At 52.6% G+C, this 15,127-nt stretch overlaps 1 protein-coding gene across 1 annotated transcript in view; it reads right to left on the bottom strand.

Annotated features, from left to right (window-relative positions):
* dok7b (docking protein 7b) overlaps nt 1–15,127 on the bottom strand; it is a 98,508-nt gene that overhangs the window by 81,892 nt on the left and 1,489 nt on the right. The window contains exons 3-5 of the mRNA XM_038805847.1: nt 10,329–10,559; nt 2,991–3,191; nt 420–539 (exon numbers count right to left, since the gene is read on the bottom strand). Coding sequence (XP_038661775.1) covers nt 420–539; nt 2,991–3,191; nt 10,329–10,559 — 552 coding nt within the window. The remainder of the gene's footprint in view (nt 1–419; nt 540–2,990; nt 3,192–10,328; nt 10,560–15,127) is intronic.

Below are 15,127 nucleotides of genomic sequence, written 5' to 3' on the forward strand. Positions count from 1 at the left end.
CTGCCCTCACCTACCTCTTCCCCTCTCCAACCCGCCTGCTCTGCTCCCTTCCCACCCTTCATCCAGCCTTACCTCCTTCCCTTTCCAACCTGCCTGCTCTGCTCCCTTCCCACCCTTCATCCAGCCTTACCTCCCCCCCTCTCCAACCTGCCTGCTCTGTTCCCGTCCCCTTCCCTCCCTCCAATTCCCTTCCCTTATTCCTTCTGTGTCCCAACCCCTCCACTCCTCCCCCCCCCCCCCCCCCCCTCCACTCCGTCCCTGTCCCCTTCCCTCCCTCCAATTCCCTTCCCTTATTCCTTCTGTGTCCCCCTCTCCACTCCTCCCCCCTCCACTCCGTCCCTATCCCCTCCCCTCCGGCGAGTCAGGGATTCGGCCAGCCCGTTTGCTCTGTGCTGTCACGATAGACTTCATCTATTAACCTGGCAGGACGGGTCGCAGGCCAAAGGGTCCTTTCGTTGGCGAGATCCCTCGCACGATGCAGTCAAAGAGGAAACTGATCCGCTCGCCCTCAGCACAGGACAGACAGAAAACACCAGCCCCTGGCAGAGAAACAGAGAAAGCAGCTTGTTTATTCCCTCACACAGACGGAAGGACATTGTCAACAGCATGTAAAGGGTGGGAGGGCGATTCTCTGCGGTTCACATCGACCTTGGAAAGAAATATGTGAGGGGAGGCAGTGGAGTAGTGGTATTGTTGCTGGAGTAGAGATCCAGACCCCCAGGGTAATAACGCTCTGGAGACCTGGGTTCGAATCCCACCATGGCAACATTTCAATTTAATAAAAATCTGGAATTAAACATCCAACGATGACCATTATCGATTGTCGTAAAAACCCAACAGGCTCACTCATGTCCTTTCGTGAAGGAAATCTGCCGTCCTTACCCTGGTCTGGCCTACATGTGACTCCAGATCCACTCAAAAAAAAAGGAATTGTAACAATTGGCTGGCTGGCAAGGGTCTAGGGGAGGGAGAAGTGGGATGGGAATATATACTCACTCGCCCACTCACTCACTGCAGCCAGCTGGCTTCTGGTATGGAAGGCACTGAGCTTTCCCCCTTGACCAATGGCTTCTAATCTCTTTCTCAGCCAGCCGGGCCTAGCTAATGGGGGGCAGTGTTTGTGTGCTTGAAGGGATGTCTGCCTATCTGTCTCCAGTTGGCGCCGGATCCCGCTCACTAATCGCCCCCTGGGTTTGAATCAGCACCCGTGCCTCTGATTGGGTGAAGTCCCTTCACGCTGGCCAGCAGCTGAAGACTTCAGTTAGGGGGCCCTCTTGATTGGTCGATTTCCTGGCATGGGCCCGGCCCTTTGAACGATCGACAGTTTAAAAGGAACTTACACTTCCAGCACAGAAAGCTATATTCGACCAGTATGTGCTGGGTTTGTTGGATATCCGTGATGTGGAAATGCCGCCGTTGGGCTGGGGTGAGCATAGTAAGAGGTTTTACAACACCAGGTTAAAGTCCAATAGGTTTGTTTCAAATCACTAGCTTTCGGAACGCTGCTCCTTCCTTCAGACGAACACGTTTGTTGGATATGGCATTGAACGTGAGGGGCTGGTTGGGGGTCTCAGCAGAGTGGGGAATCTGAGCCTTTGAGCAAACTGGAGACGGGGACGCAGATTCAATGAGAGCAATGAAGAATTCTGTTAGAAAGACACTTTGATCGAATCCACGATGGTGGCTGGAGTAAATTCAAATCAATTAGTGAAAATGGGGAGTGGGACGAGGGTCTCGAATGGAAAGCCAGCCTCAGTGTAATGGTGACCAGGGGCGGCATGGTATGACAGTGGTTAGCACAGTTGCTGCACAGCGCCAGGGTCCCAGGTTCGATTCCCGGCTTGGGTCACTATCTGTGTGGAGTCTGCACGTTCTCCCCGTGTCTGCGTGGGTTTCCTCCGGGTGCTCCGGTTTCCTCTCAAGCCCCGAAAGACGTGCTATTAGGTGAATTGGACAGTCTGAATTCTCCTCCGTGTACCCGGACAGGTGCCGGAATGTGGCGACTAGGGGCTTTTCACAGTAACTTCATTGCAGTGTTAATGTAAGCCTACTTGTGACACTAATGAAGATCATTATTATTATTAGGAGGGATTTCTGTCAGGTCTACAGGCTGCATCTCTCCCCCCCCCCACCCCCCCCCCCCCCCCCCCCCCCCCCCCCCCCCCCCTCGCCAACAGAGTGAAGGAAAGGACAGGTGGGGGAGGGAGGGTACCAACATGTATACAAGCAGGGAACGAGTCACAGCCAGGCATCCCAGCTCCTCCGGCACGCTTTCCTCGAAAACAGATTTCAAGCTGAAAGCTGCAAGCGGCCAGCAGTCCACGTGCTCGGGTTACAAGATCAGCCACGCCTCCCAGTGAGCGACCACAACCCTGGTCACTCAGAAAGCCTCCGGAATGGGAGGAATGCTTCTCCGGAACGCCAAGCAGCTGTTTATCGGCTGGTAGTCAAAGCCCGTGGAGACAGCGGGAGGGGGTGGGGATGCAATGTCAGACGGTCATAAATATAGTCTTATCATTAATAACCGTTCTCCTAATGGAAAACAGGGTGGGTTTTGGGATTCATTCGGTTTTCCCGCAGTTAAACCAAATTTTCCATTCGGGAGAATAAGTGTGGTGCCCGATCTTCTGCTTCTCAGCCCGCGGAGCAGTGAACCCTGACACTACAGAAGGAGGCCATTGGCGCATTGAGTCTGCACCGACCCTCTGAAAGAGCACTCAATCTCGACCCACTGCCCTGCCCTATCCCCGTAACCCACTCAACCTGAACATCTTTGGACGCTAAGGGACAATTTAGCATGACCAATCCACCTAACCTGCACATCTTTCGATTGTGGGAGTGATGCGACCATCAATTCACGCGAGACAGAGAGTTGAAGTGAACAGTGGCTTTAATCAACTAGAACAGTGAGCCCTCCTCCAATTCAGAGCTCAGAAAATGACCCCCCCCCCCCCCCCGGAAATGGATTATGAGAAGATACAGATACTTACAAAGACCACATCGCGAGCCTCCTTCAAAGACAAACCCATTGGGAATAGCTCCATAGCGTCTCATGTCAGAGAGTTTCCACTGGCCAATGATGGTTGGAGGAACATCCCTCACCAGCACAAAGATGTTGTTGCAAAAATGGAGAGTCGCGGATCCGCTTTCCAGCTTGGTGCCAGGTAGCACAGTGACATGGAACCTGTGAACTGGGAACACCATGGAGACCATTTCAGATGCTTCAAAAATACCAGCGACTGACACTCACCCTCCTCAAGTCAGCCTTTACTACCTTTGAGAACTCTCTGCTTCTTTACCTCCAAGCCGTTGTGCTTCCCCATCATCCCACCAGTAACTGCTATGCCTTAATTCAGCCATCCAGGACGCACCCTCTGTAATTCCCACCCTGAACCCCTCCTTTGAACCAACCTGTCCCATAATCTCTCCTTTGTTTCAGTATAAACACGTGTCCGAATCATTCTACTGTGATGCGCCGAGGATGATTTACTCTGTTACTGGCACGAATCATTGCCAGCTCTTGCTGACATCCTTAAAAAAAAAGTTTTTTGGATAAGAAATTGTGGCCCAGTTAGTTCGCCATGGGGGAAAGTGATAGAACACCCAGGACATTGAGCCGACCTCCAGAGGTATTTTACTGAGGATAGAGGGAGTAGGGGAAGTGGCAATCCTGTGAACCAGGCACAAAAAGACAAGGAAGGAGGCCATTGGCCCATCAAGTCCATGCCAGCCCTCTCTGGAGTAGTCTGGTCTTCTACCCATGGTCCCGAGAGTCTATTTCCCGTCAATGTCCACCTTTTTCATTCAGATGGAGGGTGGATCACATAATTTACAGCTGGCCCTTTCACAAGGGGATATCGCTGTGTACGCTACTTTTGGGGTCACTGGAACACCCCCCCCACCCCCAAGCCTTTTGGGGTCAATGGAACTCCCCCCCCCCCCCCCCCCAACCCCCAACCCCGTCCTGCAGTCTCGCTGTCTGGTTTGAAATGCAGCAACACAACAGTCTTCCTTATGATGCCCAACACGCAGCTGCTCATCACTGTGACCTGCTCCTCGGACCTTCTCCATCAGTCAGTCAGATCACCGCTGGCATTGTGCCTTTAACTCCACTTTCCTGCCTCTCTCCCCATGACTGCCTTGTCAATCATAGATCTGTCCAAATCAGCCTGGTATACATTCAGTGATCCTACCTCCCCTGCTCTCCGAGGAGGTGAACTACAAAGTTCTCCGACCCTCTCAAGAAAGAAATTCATCCTCATCTCTCTGCTTGAAACTGTCCCCCCCCCCCCCCCCCCCCCCCCCCCCCCCCCCCCCCCAGATCTAGATTCCCCCTCGAAGGTAAAAGTCCTGTCGGCATCCATCCTGTCAAACCCTCTGAATCTCAGCTCACGATTCAAAACTAAAGCAAGGGAGGAGAAGCAGAACAAGCGAATGAATCATAGAATCCCAACATTGCAGGAGGAGGCCATTTGGCCCATCGAGTCTGCACTAACCCTCGAGAAGGGCATCCTAACCAGCCTCAGTCCCCAGACCCACTCAACCTATCTCCATAACCTCACCTAACCTTTGGACACGAAGGGGCATTTTAGCACGGTCAATCACCTAACCTGCACATAATAATGAATAATCTTTATTGTCACAAGTAGGCTTACATTAACATTGCAATGACGTTACTGTTAAAAGCCCCTAGTCGCCACACTCCGGCGCATGTTCGGGTCACAGAGGGAGAATTCAGAATGTCCAATTCACCTAACAAGCACGTCTTTCAGACTTGTGGGAGGAAACCGGAGCACCCGGAGGAAACCCACGCAGACACAGGGAGAACATGCAGAAGTCACCCAAGGTCAGAATTGAACCTGGGTCCCTGGCGCTGTGAGGCAACAGTGATAACCACTGTGCTGGTCCCCACACAGGACGGGAAAATAAAAGGCCCTGTTTCACCGGGTTACGTCTATTGTGTCTGGAACCGAATCCAAGTACCACGCATTCTGACAAAATGAAGTTGTACTGATTGATGAAGGCATCACTTGTGAAACAATCAGCGGGCGACCAGCTTTCTGTCATCACAGAATGGCTGCCTGGATTTAGTGGGAACAACAGGAGCTTTGTAGAAACCAAAGCTTTAGTTGGCAACGTGCTGTTGCCCTTGTTATTCACACACTGTCCACCCGATACTCGGTGCCATCCCGCACCTTCCACATTCCTTTATTTGCAAAGACCTTCCAGTCTGGGGATATCACCAAACAATAGCGAGGACAGGACAGAGGAGGGGAGAAGATCATAAAAAGAAACACAGGACGAGCAAAACGGAGAAAAGAAAAGAGGCCAGAAGTAAAATGGAAAAACTGTCAGCCTGTGGAAGTCAACAACAAATTGCACTGCTGTAGCACCTTAAACCCAGTACAACATCCCGCAGGATTGTCAGCCTGCAAAGTTTGCCACCAAGGCACAAATACTCAAACCGTGTTGACCAAAGGTTCGGTCAAAGGGATACGTTTCAAAGGAGCATCTTCGAGAGGTATTGCGGCCGGGAGGTTTGTTGGGGACGGTAGTGAGGGGAGTATTCCAGAGCCTAGGACCTGGTCAGCTGAAGGGACGGTCGGCAAAGGTGGAGCAAAGTACGGTTAAATTCTATGTTTTGGCCATCACTGACTGTCAAACTGCTGTGGGCCGGCCCAGGAGAAGTGATTCAGGAATGTCAAGGCGCCCTCATTGAGTAGTCTGGTGGGGTTTGGTCTGTACTTGACGCGATTAATATAAAAATCGCAGTAGTGGATATTTTGAAAGCAAGTTGGTGAGGAGCAGTGTTGGAGGGATGCTGTACATCTGCGCATGGCAGTGGGGTCAGGGTGATGGCTCCTGGGGCCTTGGTTCCATTGGCTCCCCCAACACCAAGAGGCTGCTGGGAGACTGCCTCCTTGCAACAAAGGGTGGGGGTGGGGAGGGTGTAGCTGAAAGCACGGCCCCTAAACTGGCCTCCGACTGTCTAGATTGGCTGCTCGCCAACAGGTTACCGAAACACTGCTGTTCCCATCAAACCTCTTCTGCCGTTGGACTGGTTCAAGGAACTCACACTACCTGCCATGGCTCCCTGGCCTTTTACCAGCCCCCGCCCCCTAGATCGACACCCTGGGACTGGTAACATTTTGTCCCTCCTTCCCCCTACAAAACATTTAACCATTTTTATTGTTTAATGATGGACATCCCAGCAATCAGGCCCATCCCTAAATCCATCCTCCTCGGGCAAGATGCTCACTCAGCAACAAGCCATTGATTCCTGTTGGGTAAGAGTATAAAGAAAATACAGATCAAATAACGCAGTTTGCTGGTTCTGCTTGTCTATCTGGCCCAGGTCTTAAACTGCTTCTTGTAATATCGTAATTTCCTTAAAGAATATTAAAACATAACCCTGAAAAAATCTGGGCGTGGGGTTAAATGCTGAATGACATCAGCATAAAATAAACCTTCCATCCCAGGTGGCTAAGTTTGGTTCTTAATGCTCAAATAGAGTGGAGGAACAAAATGCATAGAATGACAGGGCAGACTTGAGGGGCCGAATGGTCTTTTTCTGAATCCAAGAATACTGTAGATCTTGCCTGGATCAGCCGCTGGGTTGGTAACAGAGGATTAATCAGCTCCAATCACCAGCCATACAAATTAGGCACAGGAGTAGGCCACTCGGCAACCTCGAGCCTGATCCACCATTCAATAAGATCTTGGCCGATCTTATTGTAACCTTAACCCCACATTCCCACCTGCCCTCGATAATCTTTCACCCCCCTTGTTTATGAAGAATCTATCAAGATCTGCCTTAATAATATTCAAAGACTTTGGGCTGGATTCTCCATTTTTGAGACTAGGTCCCTATGCAGTCGGAAAAACTGTGGCCTTCCAGACGGCCACGCGCCCAGCCCTGACCACCCGCGTAGTGCCGTATCAGGCCCTCCCTGCCCTCCGATTGGCCCGCCCCCGACATCCATCTGATGTCCGCAGCCGCCACGCTAGTGTCCCGTCCGGCAGGAACACATTAGATCCAAGCCGACGAGACTTCGGCCGGTCGGGGGGCAGAGAAGCGGGCCTCCAGCAATGGCCGTCGCTAGGCGATACGTGGCACGGCATACTCTCAGAGTACGCCGCTGCTCAGGGCCTGGAGAATCGGGGTACCGCCGCCGGTCCTGATTCTGTGCGCTGAAATGGATTCCCCCCCTCCCCCTCACCCAGGGCGCCGGCCACGATTTCGGCGTTGGGGTGCGGAGAACCCAACCCTTTCCTTCCACCGCCTTTTCAGGAAGAGAGATCCAGACGCTCTTGGCTCTCATCTCCATCTTAAATGGGTGACCCCTTATTTTTAAACAGTGACCTCTAGTTCTAGATTCTTCCACAAGAGGTAACATCCTCTCCACATCCACCCTGTCGAGACCCCTCAGCATCTTATTATCTTCAAGTCAACCCAGCTCTAAAAAGTGACCAATTCCAATGATCAAAGAAGAGTGCTTTCTGTTTAATTGAAGAAGAATTGTCACAGTCTCTCATGTCTCCAGCTTCCTAACAGCCCCAAGCCATAGTTCTCAGGGGTGATGTCTGGCCGCATCTCGGTGCTATTGGAAATCTAAAAATCTCCTTCACAGGGAAAAACAACTGCAAATTTCAAATCTGAATTTGCTTGTTAGATAAGCTTATTAAGGTTTACAGAAACAAGGCGGGTGATGGCACTCTTAGGTGCCAGGAAATACCCATGTGACCCCGCATTGCCGCAGAGATAAACAGCTCAGAAGCAAAGAGTAAATAGGAAGTGGGAGGAATCAGCCCGTTTTTGCTGTTTGGCCACTCGGAAGACTGGGAATAGATGAACAGTAAAAAAATAGACCAGGCTGTCTCTGGGTGGAACAGTTTTGCGTTGGGCAAATTTAAAACAGATCCTGGAGTTGAAGGCGAGCTGAGAGAGCAGAGCAGAGACTGCATCACTGTGTCTGGCATACATTTGGAAAGGACAGGATACTGAAAAAGGAGAGCAAGGGCTTGTGGCTTTGACAATACACATTGCCCACCAGACAGTTTCGACTAGAGGGGGTCAGGGAAGGGAGTCTCTGCGGATTCTGTACCATCATAGACATTCCAACTTCCAATAAAGTACAGTTGCGAATGACTCCAGGGCCTAAACGATTGGGTGGGGGGGGAGAAACCACAAAATTGAGGTCAAATGAGAAAGACTGAGATTATAGCTCATCCTGCTTTATGTGGGAAGTAATGTGAGTGTTTGTAATTTAGCAAACATCTTTGTTGTATCGACTATTGAAAGTAAAATAACTTAGCAAACATCTTTGTTGTATTGACTATTTAAAGCAAAACTCACCTTTGCTAAATATCCCTCGGTTAATATTTGAATTTTGTCGATTTTAGTTGCTTTTTTTAAAAAACCATCCTCACCCTGCTACGCCCTCCCAACCATCACCATCTCCCCCCAACCACACCCCTACCATAAACCACCTCCAACCACACCCACCCATCACCTTACCCTTGCCACACAACACCTTCCTCTCCCCCTCACCAACCCTATCTCGCCACACCCTCCCCTCCACCACTCCCTCCTGTCCCTCTCCACCACAACCCCCTCCCCACCAGCCCTCCCATTCCCATCACCAACCCCCTCCCAACCCCCACCACCACCCATCATTGCCACCCCATCCCATCGCCCACCACAACCCCTCCCCCACCACCACCACTCCTCCATGCCATCCCATCCCATCCCCCACCACAACCTCATCTCCTCCCCACCACCACCCCTCCACCCACTTCCATCCCCGCCATCCCCTCCCCCACCATCACCACTCCTCCATGCCACCCCATCCCATCGCCCACCACAACCCCTCCCCCACCACCACCACTCCTCCATGCCACCCCATCCCATCCCCCACCACAACCTCATCTCCTCCCCACCACCACCCCTCCACCCACTTCCATCCCCGCCATCCCCTCCCCCACCATCACCACTCCTCCATGCCACCCACTTCCATTCCCACCACAACCCCATCCCATCCCCCACCACACCCTCCCCACGCCAACCCTATCCACCCCACCTCCTCTCTGCCACCCCTTCCTCCACTACCTCCTCTCCTCCCCCCACCATCACCCCCTCCCATCCCCACCACCACCACCCCTCCCCGCCACCCCCTCCCGTCTCCCATCACACCCTCCCCACGCCACCTACGCTCCTCACCTCCTCTCCGTCACCGCTCCTCACCACCTCTCCATCACCACTTCCCCCACCTCCTCCCCTTCTCTCCGTCACCCCTTCCCCCACCATCCCCTCCCAACCACCTCACCTTCCCCTCCCCCCTCCACCATCCCTTCCCCCCTCACCACTTCCCCCCACCTCCTCCCCTCCTCTCTGTCACCCCTTACCCCACAACCCACTCCCCATCACCATACCTTCCCCTCCCCCACCATTCCCTCCCCACCACCACACCAACCCACCAACCCTTCCCCCCACCACCACCCGCTCCTCTGCCGCCACCCCTGCCTCTCACCCGCCACCCCCTGCCCCGCCACCACCCCCTCCCGTCTCCCACCATACCCTCCCCACTCCCCCCTACCCTCCTCACCTCCTCTCTGTCACCACTTCCCCCTGTCAAAATATTCATTCATGTATATCATGATATGCAGACAGGCAGTGATTGACACACAGGATAACCAATGAACACACACGACACAGAGCAACCAATCACTAGGCAGGACACCACCAATATAAAGCCCACAGGGCATTAAGGCTTTCTCTCTCTCACACAGGACATGGCTAGGGAGATAGTCGCAGTGCACACGCCAACGGACATCATCACCATGTGATAGAGAGCTAGTATGGTCAAGCCAGCAGGAGGTTATCAGTTAATAGAGTGTCAACCCACAGCAGATTATGTACAGCATTCAACAGGTTCAATAAAACAGTGTTGGACCATCTCCTGTGTCGGAAGTCTGTTTCTCGTTTTACTGCATCCAGTTGCAGTCGATGTTAGACCAACACAGATAACACATCACCCCCCCCCCCCCACCTCCTCCTCACCTCTCTGTCACCCCTTCCCCCACCACCCCCTCCCCACCACCAGACCTTCCCCTCCCCCCTCCACCAACCCTTGCCCCCCCCACCACCCGCTCCTCTGCCGCCGCCCCTTCCTCTCACCCGCCACCCCCTGCCCCGCCACCACCCTCTCCCCTCCCCCACCACGCCCTCCCCACCACCAACCCCTCCCCCTACCACCCAAATTAGTTTCCTTCCATCATCCGAAACACCTTGATTAGCTCACACGAGGGTTTTGTCCGGCCTCAGTTACCTTCGCCAAGGCTGTAGCGCATCCTCATATCCCACGCAGACATGGTGTCCTTGTTCTCGAATGCCAGCAGCACTGTCTGCCCCAGACAGATGATTGCGAGGATGTGATTCACACCCTCCAACGACAGGCCGGGATCCAAGCCGCATATGTCCTCCAGAGTCACACTGCTCCTCTCCTTCTGACCCTTGCTCTTCTCAGACTTGTCTTTGAACACCAGCATCAGCAAACAGTCTGAAAGCAGTCAGCACAAAACAATGGGATTGGAAGCTTTGATACAGACTCCCCCACACCAACACCGGCATCTCCATGCAGCACTCACACAAACAAAACCCTTCCGTTTGGAGAGCTGCCTTCACATGAGCTCGGGATGCCTGAAAGTGCCTTACAGCCGATTAAATACTTTTGAAGTGTCGTGACGGCGGCAACGTAGGAAACGCCGGAGCTCATTTGCGAACAGCAAGCTCTCGCAAACAGCAATATGATCATAGAACATACAGTGCAGAAGGAGGCCATTCGGCCCATCAAATCGGTACCCATCCACTTAAGCCCTCACGTCCACCCTATCCCCATAACCCAATAACCCCTCCTAAACTTTTTGGACACTAAGGGGCAATTTAGCACGTCCATACCACCTAACCTGCACATCTTTGGACTGTGAGAGGAAACCGGAGCACCCGGAGGAAACCCACGCACACACGGGGAGGACGTGCAGACTCCGCACAGACAGTGACCCAGCGGGAGAATCGAACCTGGGAATTCGAATCATGAACAGGTCATGTAGGTTGAGGGCTAAATATTAACAGAGGCAGGTTCAATCGTGACTTTCCAACGGGAATTGGTTCATTATCTGAAGAGGGGAAATCTGCAGGACTATGGGGCAAAAGGCAGGGGGAAGGGAGTAGTGGGATTGGGAAATTACTCCGGCAGAGAGCCAACACAGACACAATGAACGTCCGCCACTGTTCATAGAACATATCGTGCCGAGATCTTTAACGGCCACACAGGAGAGCAGAAAAAAGCCTCGGTTTAATGTCTCACCCAAAAGTAAATGGCGCTTGCGATGTCCCGGGAATGGTTCTTGAACCCACATGACCTTCTGACGCAGAGTGCAACCAGAGTGGAGGATAATATGATCCATATTATATTTCTTAATTAATATCTGAAATCAACGAGGTGTATGTGGCCCTCCTCAGTCCACAACTGCTGAACCTGGGGGGGGGGGGGGGGGGGGGGGTTCGGTTTAGCTCAGTGGGCTAGCTGGCTAGCTTGTGATGCAGAGAGAGACCAGCAGCACGGGTCCAATTCCCATATTGGCACGTGGCGACTTTTAGAAACCCTCGATCCAGGTTTGTATTTTGTAAACTCTCCTATAGGCCTCCTCCAAATAAGCTAAATAATAATGATAATCTTTATTGTCACATGTAGGCTTACATTAACACTGCAATGAAGTTACTGTGAAAAGTCCCCAGTCCCCATTCCGGCGCCTGTTCGGGTACACAGGAAGAATTCAGAATGTCCAATTCACCTCACAAGCACGTCTTTCGGGACTTGTGGGAGGAAACCGGAGCACCCGGAGGAAACCCCACGCACTCACGTGGAGAACGTGCCGACTCCGCGCAGACAGTGATCCAAGCCGGGAATGGAACCTGGAATCCTGGTGTTGCAAAGCAACAGTGCTAACCACTGTGCTGCCGTGCCGCCCATGAGGATTCATTGGTGATATCAAAGTGTGAAGGGGGTTGTTTACCACTTACAGCAAGTGTAACACCTATAGAATGTGCATGTAATTCACAGGACTTTAAATAAGTTGGAATTGTATTTGCCTGCTTTCGATCTTGGGATGTTTGTCCAGCTCCAGCACAAAGGCAGACACACACCCTCACCTGCCTCACAATACCAGTCAGTGCACTCTCCCCACACACCAGCCGTGGGCTCGCCAGGATTTAGCCTTTTTTTGGTTTTCCTATCACAGAATCACAGTATGGTGACTGATGCACCATCGATTGCACGCGAGGCGAGTGATTTACCAATGTCAGGCTTTAATTAACTAGAACACAGCCTGGCGATCGTCTACAGTGGAAAGGGACGATCGTCAGGCTTCTGAGCATTTATACCTCGTTGATAGAGGCGTGGTTAACTCAGCCTCTCGGCCAATTGGTCGAGAGGCACATGACCGACCAGGGCCAATGGTAAGCCGACGTTCTGGCCCAATGGCAGACGAGTATGCAGATCATATCATCACAGTGACAACACAGTAGGAGGCCATTTGTCCCATCGAGCCTGTGCCAGCTCCCTGCCGGAGTAATTCGGCAATCCCATTTCCCCTTTTCGTCTTTTTCCCACAGCCCTGAAAATCTGCCCACTCCAGATAGTGACCCACTTCTCTTTGGAAAGTGACGATGGGGGTGCTGCAGCCAGTGCCCCATTTCCCCACATTGTGAAGGTTCCCCCCCCCCCCCATTCCCTACACCCACCCATTCTCCAACCCCCCCCCCCCCCCCCCCCAACCACCCCACCGATCTCAATCACACCCTCCCGCTCGCCGGCGTCGTCTGTCTTTGTGCCCCTGACGATTTGAGAGCAGTTGTATGTTCCCGTCAAGTTGCCGACTGAACCCAACACCTGTCAGCTACCGACAGCTGCAAGAAAACGGCAACTTCAAAGATTCCTAATCCATTCACAAGATTCACTCGCTCTGCCACTCGATTTCACCTGCTCCCTAGCGTGGCTCTGAATAAATAAATCCATCCGGGGTAAGAGTCGAAAATCCCCCCCCCACCCCCCGGCTCCCGGGATTGGCAGGCAGCCACAGGGAATGAAGAGTCCGACAGCCCCGGGGGAATATCGTTTAGTCAGCAAGGTTCGCTGTGGTCTGGCTGGGACTGAGTTGCTCATTTTAGCATCTTTTAAGTTTGATTGGAAAGAAGGGGCTCGAATTATATTACAACTTGCACAACCTCGGCACCCTCCGCAATGCATCACGGTCCACGGATTACTTGCTGAAGTGCGAGTCACTGTTACACTGGAGGGAGCGGTGCAGGCAAATTGTGCAAATCCCAGCAATGCAGCCCTGGGCACACGGACGAGGAGCAGGAGTGGGGCCATCCGGCCCCTCGAGCCTGCTCCGCCATCTAATAAGGTCACAGCTGATCTGATAGTAAGCTCAAATCTGCATGGTGGTTAGCATAAATGCTTCACAGGTTCCCAGGGTCCCAGGTTCGATTCCCGGCTGGGTCACTGTCTGTGCGGAGTCTGCACGTCCTCCCCGTGTGTGCGTGGGTTTCCTCCGGGTTCTCCGGTTTCCTCCCACAGTCCAAAGATGTGCGGGTTAGGTGGATTGGCCATGATAAATTGCCCGTAGTGTCCTAAAAAGTAAGGTTAAGGGGGGGGAGTTGTTGGGTTACGGGTATAGGGTGGATACGTGGGTTTGAGTAGGGTGATCATTGCTCGGCACAACATCGAGGGCCGAAGGGCCTGTTCTGTGCTGTACTGTTCTAGTCTAGTCTAGTCTACCCCCGATGACCTTTCACCCCCTTTGCAATGTGAGCATGAGCAGAAAGAGCTGGGAGGTCTCAGTAGACCTGGCAACCCCAGTGAGGATGAAAGATGGTCGACCTGAAACGCCAACTCCGTTTCTCTCTCCTCAGGTGCTGCCAGACCAGCTGAGGTTCTGTTTCAGATTTCCCGAAACTAAAGCGGTTTACTTTCGTATTGATATTTCTCGGTGACGTTGGGGGGTGGGGGGGTGGGGGTAGTGGGGAAGCGAACTTAGTTTTAACATCTCATTCCAAAGAGGTCATCATTTCCCCCATTACCGCCCCTGGGATTGCCAGCCTGGAGTTTGGGTTTGAGTCTCTGTGGTGGGATTTGAACCCACGACCTCGGGCTGTGGTGGGCAAAACTGCAGCCCGGGGGGGGGGCCACAGCAGCCCACGTTGGATTCTGAGTGCGGCCCCCACGAGACATTTTATTGACCGATGCCCGGGTGCAGGGTTGCCACATTCTGCTGATTTTTGCCCGTGTAGTTTTTGTCCCACCAGTATGACTGAAGTGATTCGCACGTAGAGCGAGGGCAGGTGATGTGAGGGGCGCGCTGATTGAGCACAAGATTCACGCGCTCCATCTGTGTCCAATCAAGCATAAATATTCATTTCGCTTTTGCCACTTGATGTCCAGAGATGAAGGGGTTTGCCTTATGAAGAGAGATGGAGCAGTTTGGGCCTACACTCTCTAGAGTTTAGAAGAATGAGGGGAGATCTAATTAAAAGATGCTAAAAGGTATAGAATCACATAGAATTTACAGTGCAGAAGGAGGCCATTCAGCCCATCAAGTCTGCCCCGGCTCTTGGAAAGAGCACCCTACCCAAGGTCAACACTTCCACCCTATCCCCATAACCCAGTAACCCCACCCAACACTAAGGGCAAAAGTATGGACAAAGTAAGCGTGGAGCTGATGCCGGTGGATGCTGGGACAGTGAGTAAATTTAAGGAGGAGTTCGACAGATTTGTAATTGATAATGGGTTGAAGGGTTCCGGAGAACGGGCGGGACGGTGGACTTGAGGCCAGGATGGGATCAGCCATGATTGTATTGAACGGTGGCACAGGCTCGAGAGGCTAAATTGTCCACTCCTGCTCCTAGTTCTGATGTTCTAAGAAAGGAAATCAGCGCCTGAGACATCGTCGGAGGCAGAGCCCCCCCCCCTTCCCTTGCTTTGTTGAAGGTCCTAACCATGGAAGTAGGAACTCTAGCAACATTTAGGAAGTGTCTGGACGAGCGCTTAAATCGTCACGGCAGAGT

The sequence above is a fragment of the Scyliorhinus canicula genome, chromosome 8, assembly GCF_902713615.1.
Source record: "Scyliorhinus canicula chromosome 8, sScyCan1.1, whole genome shotgun sequence".
Taxonomy (NCBI): domain Eukaryota; kingdom Metazoa; phylum Chordata; class Chondrichthyes; order Carcharhiniformes; family Scyliorhinidae; genus Scyliorhinus; species Scyliorhinus canicula.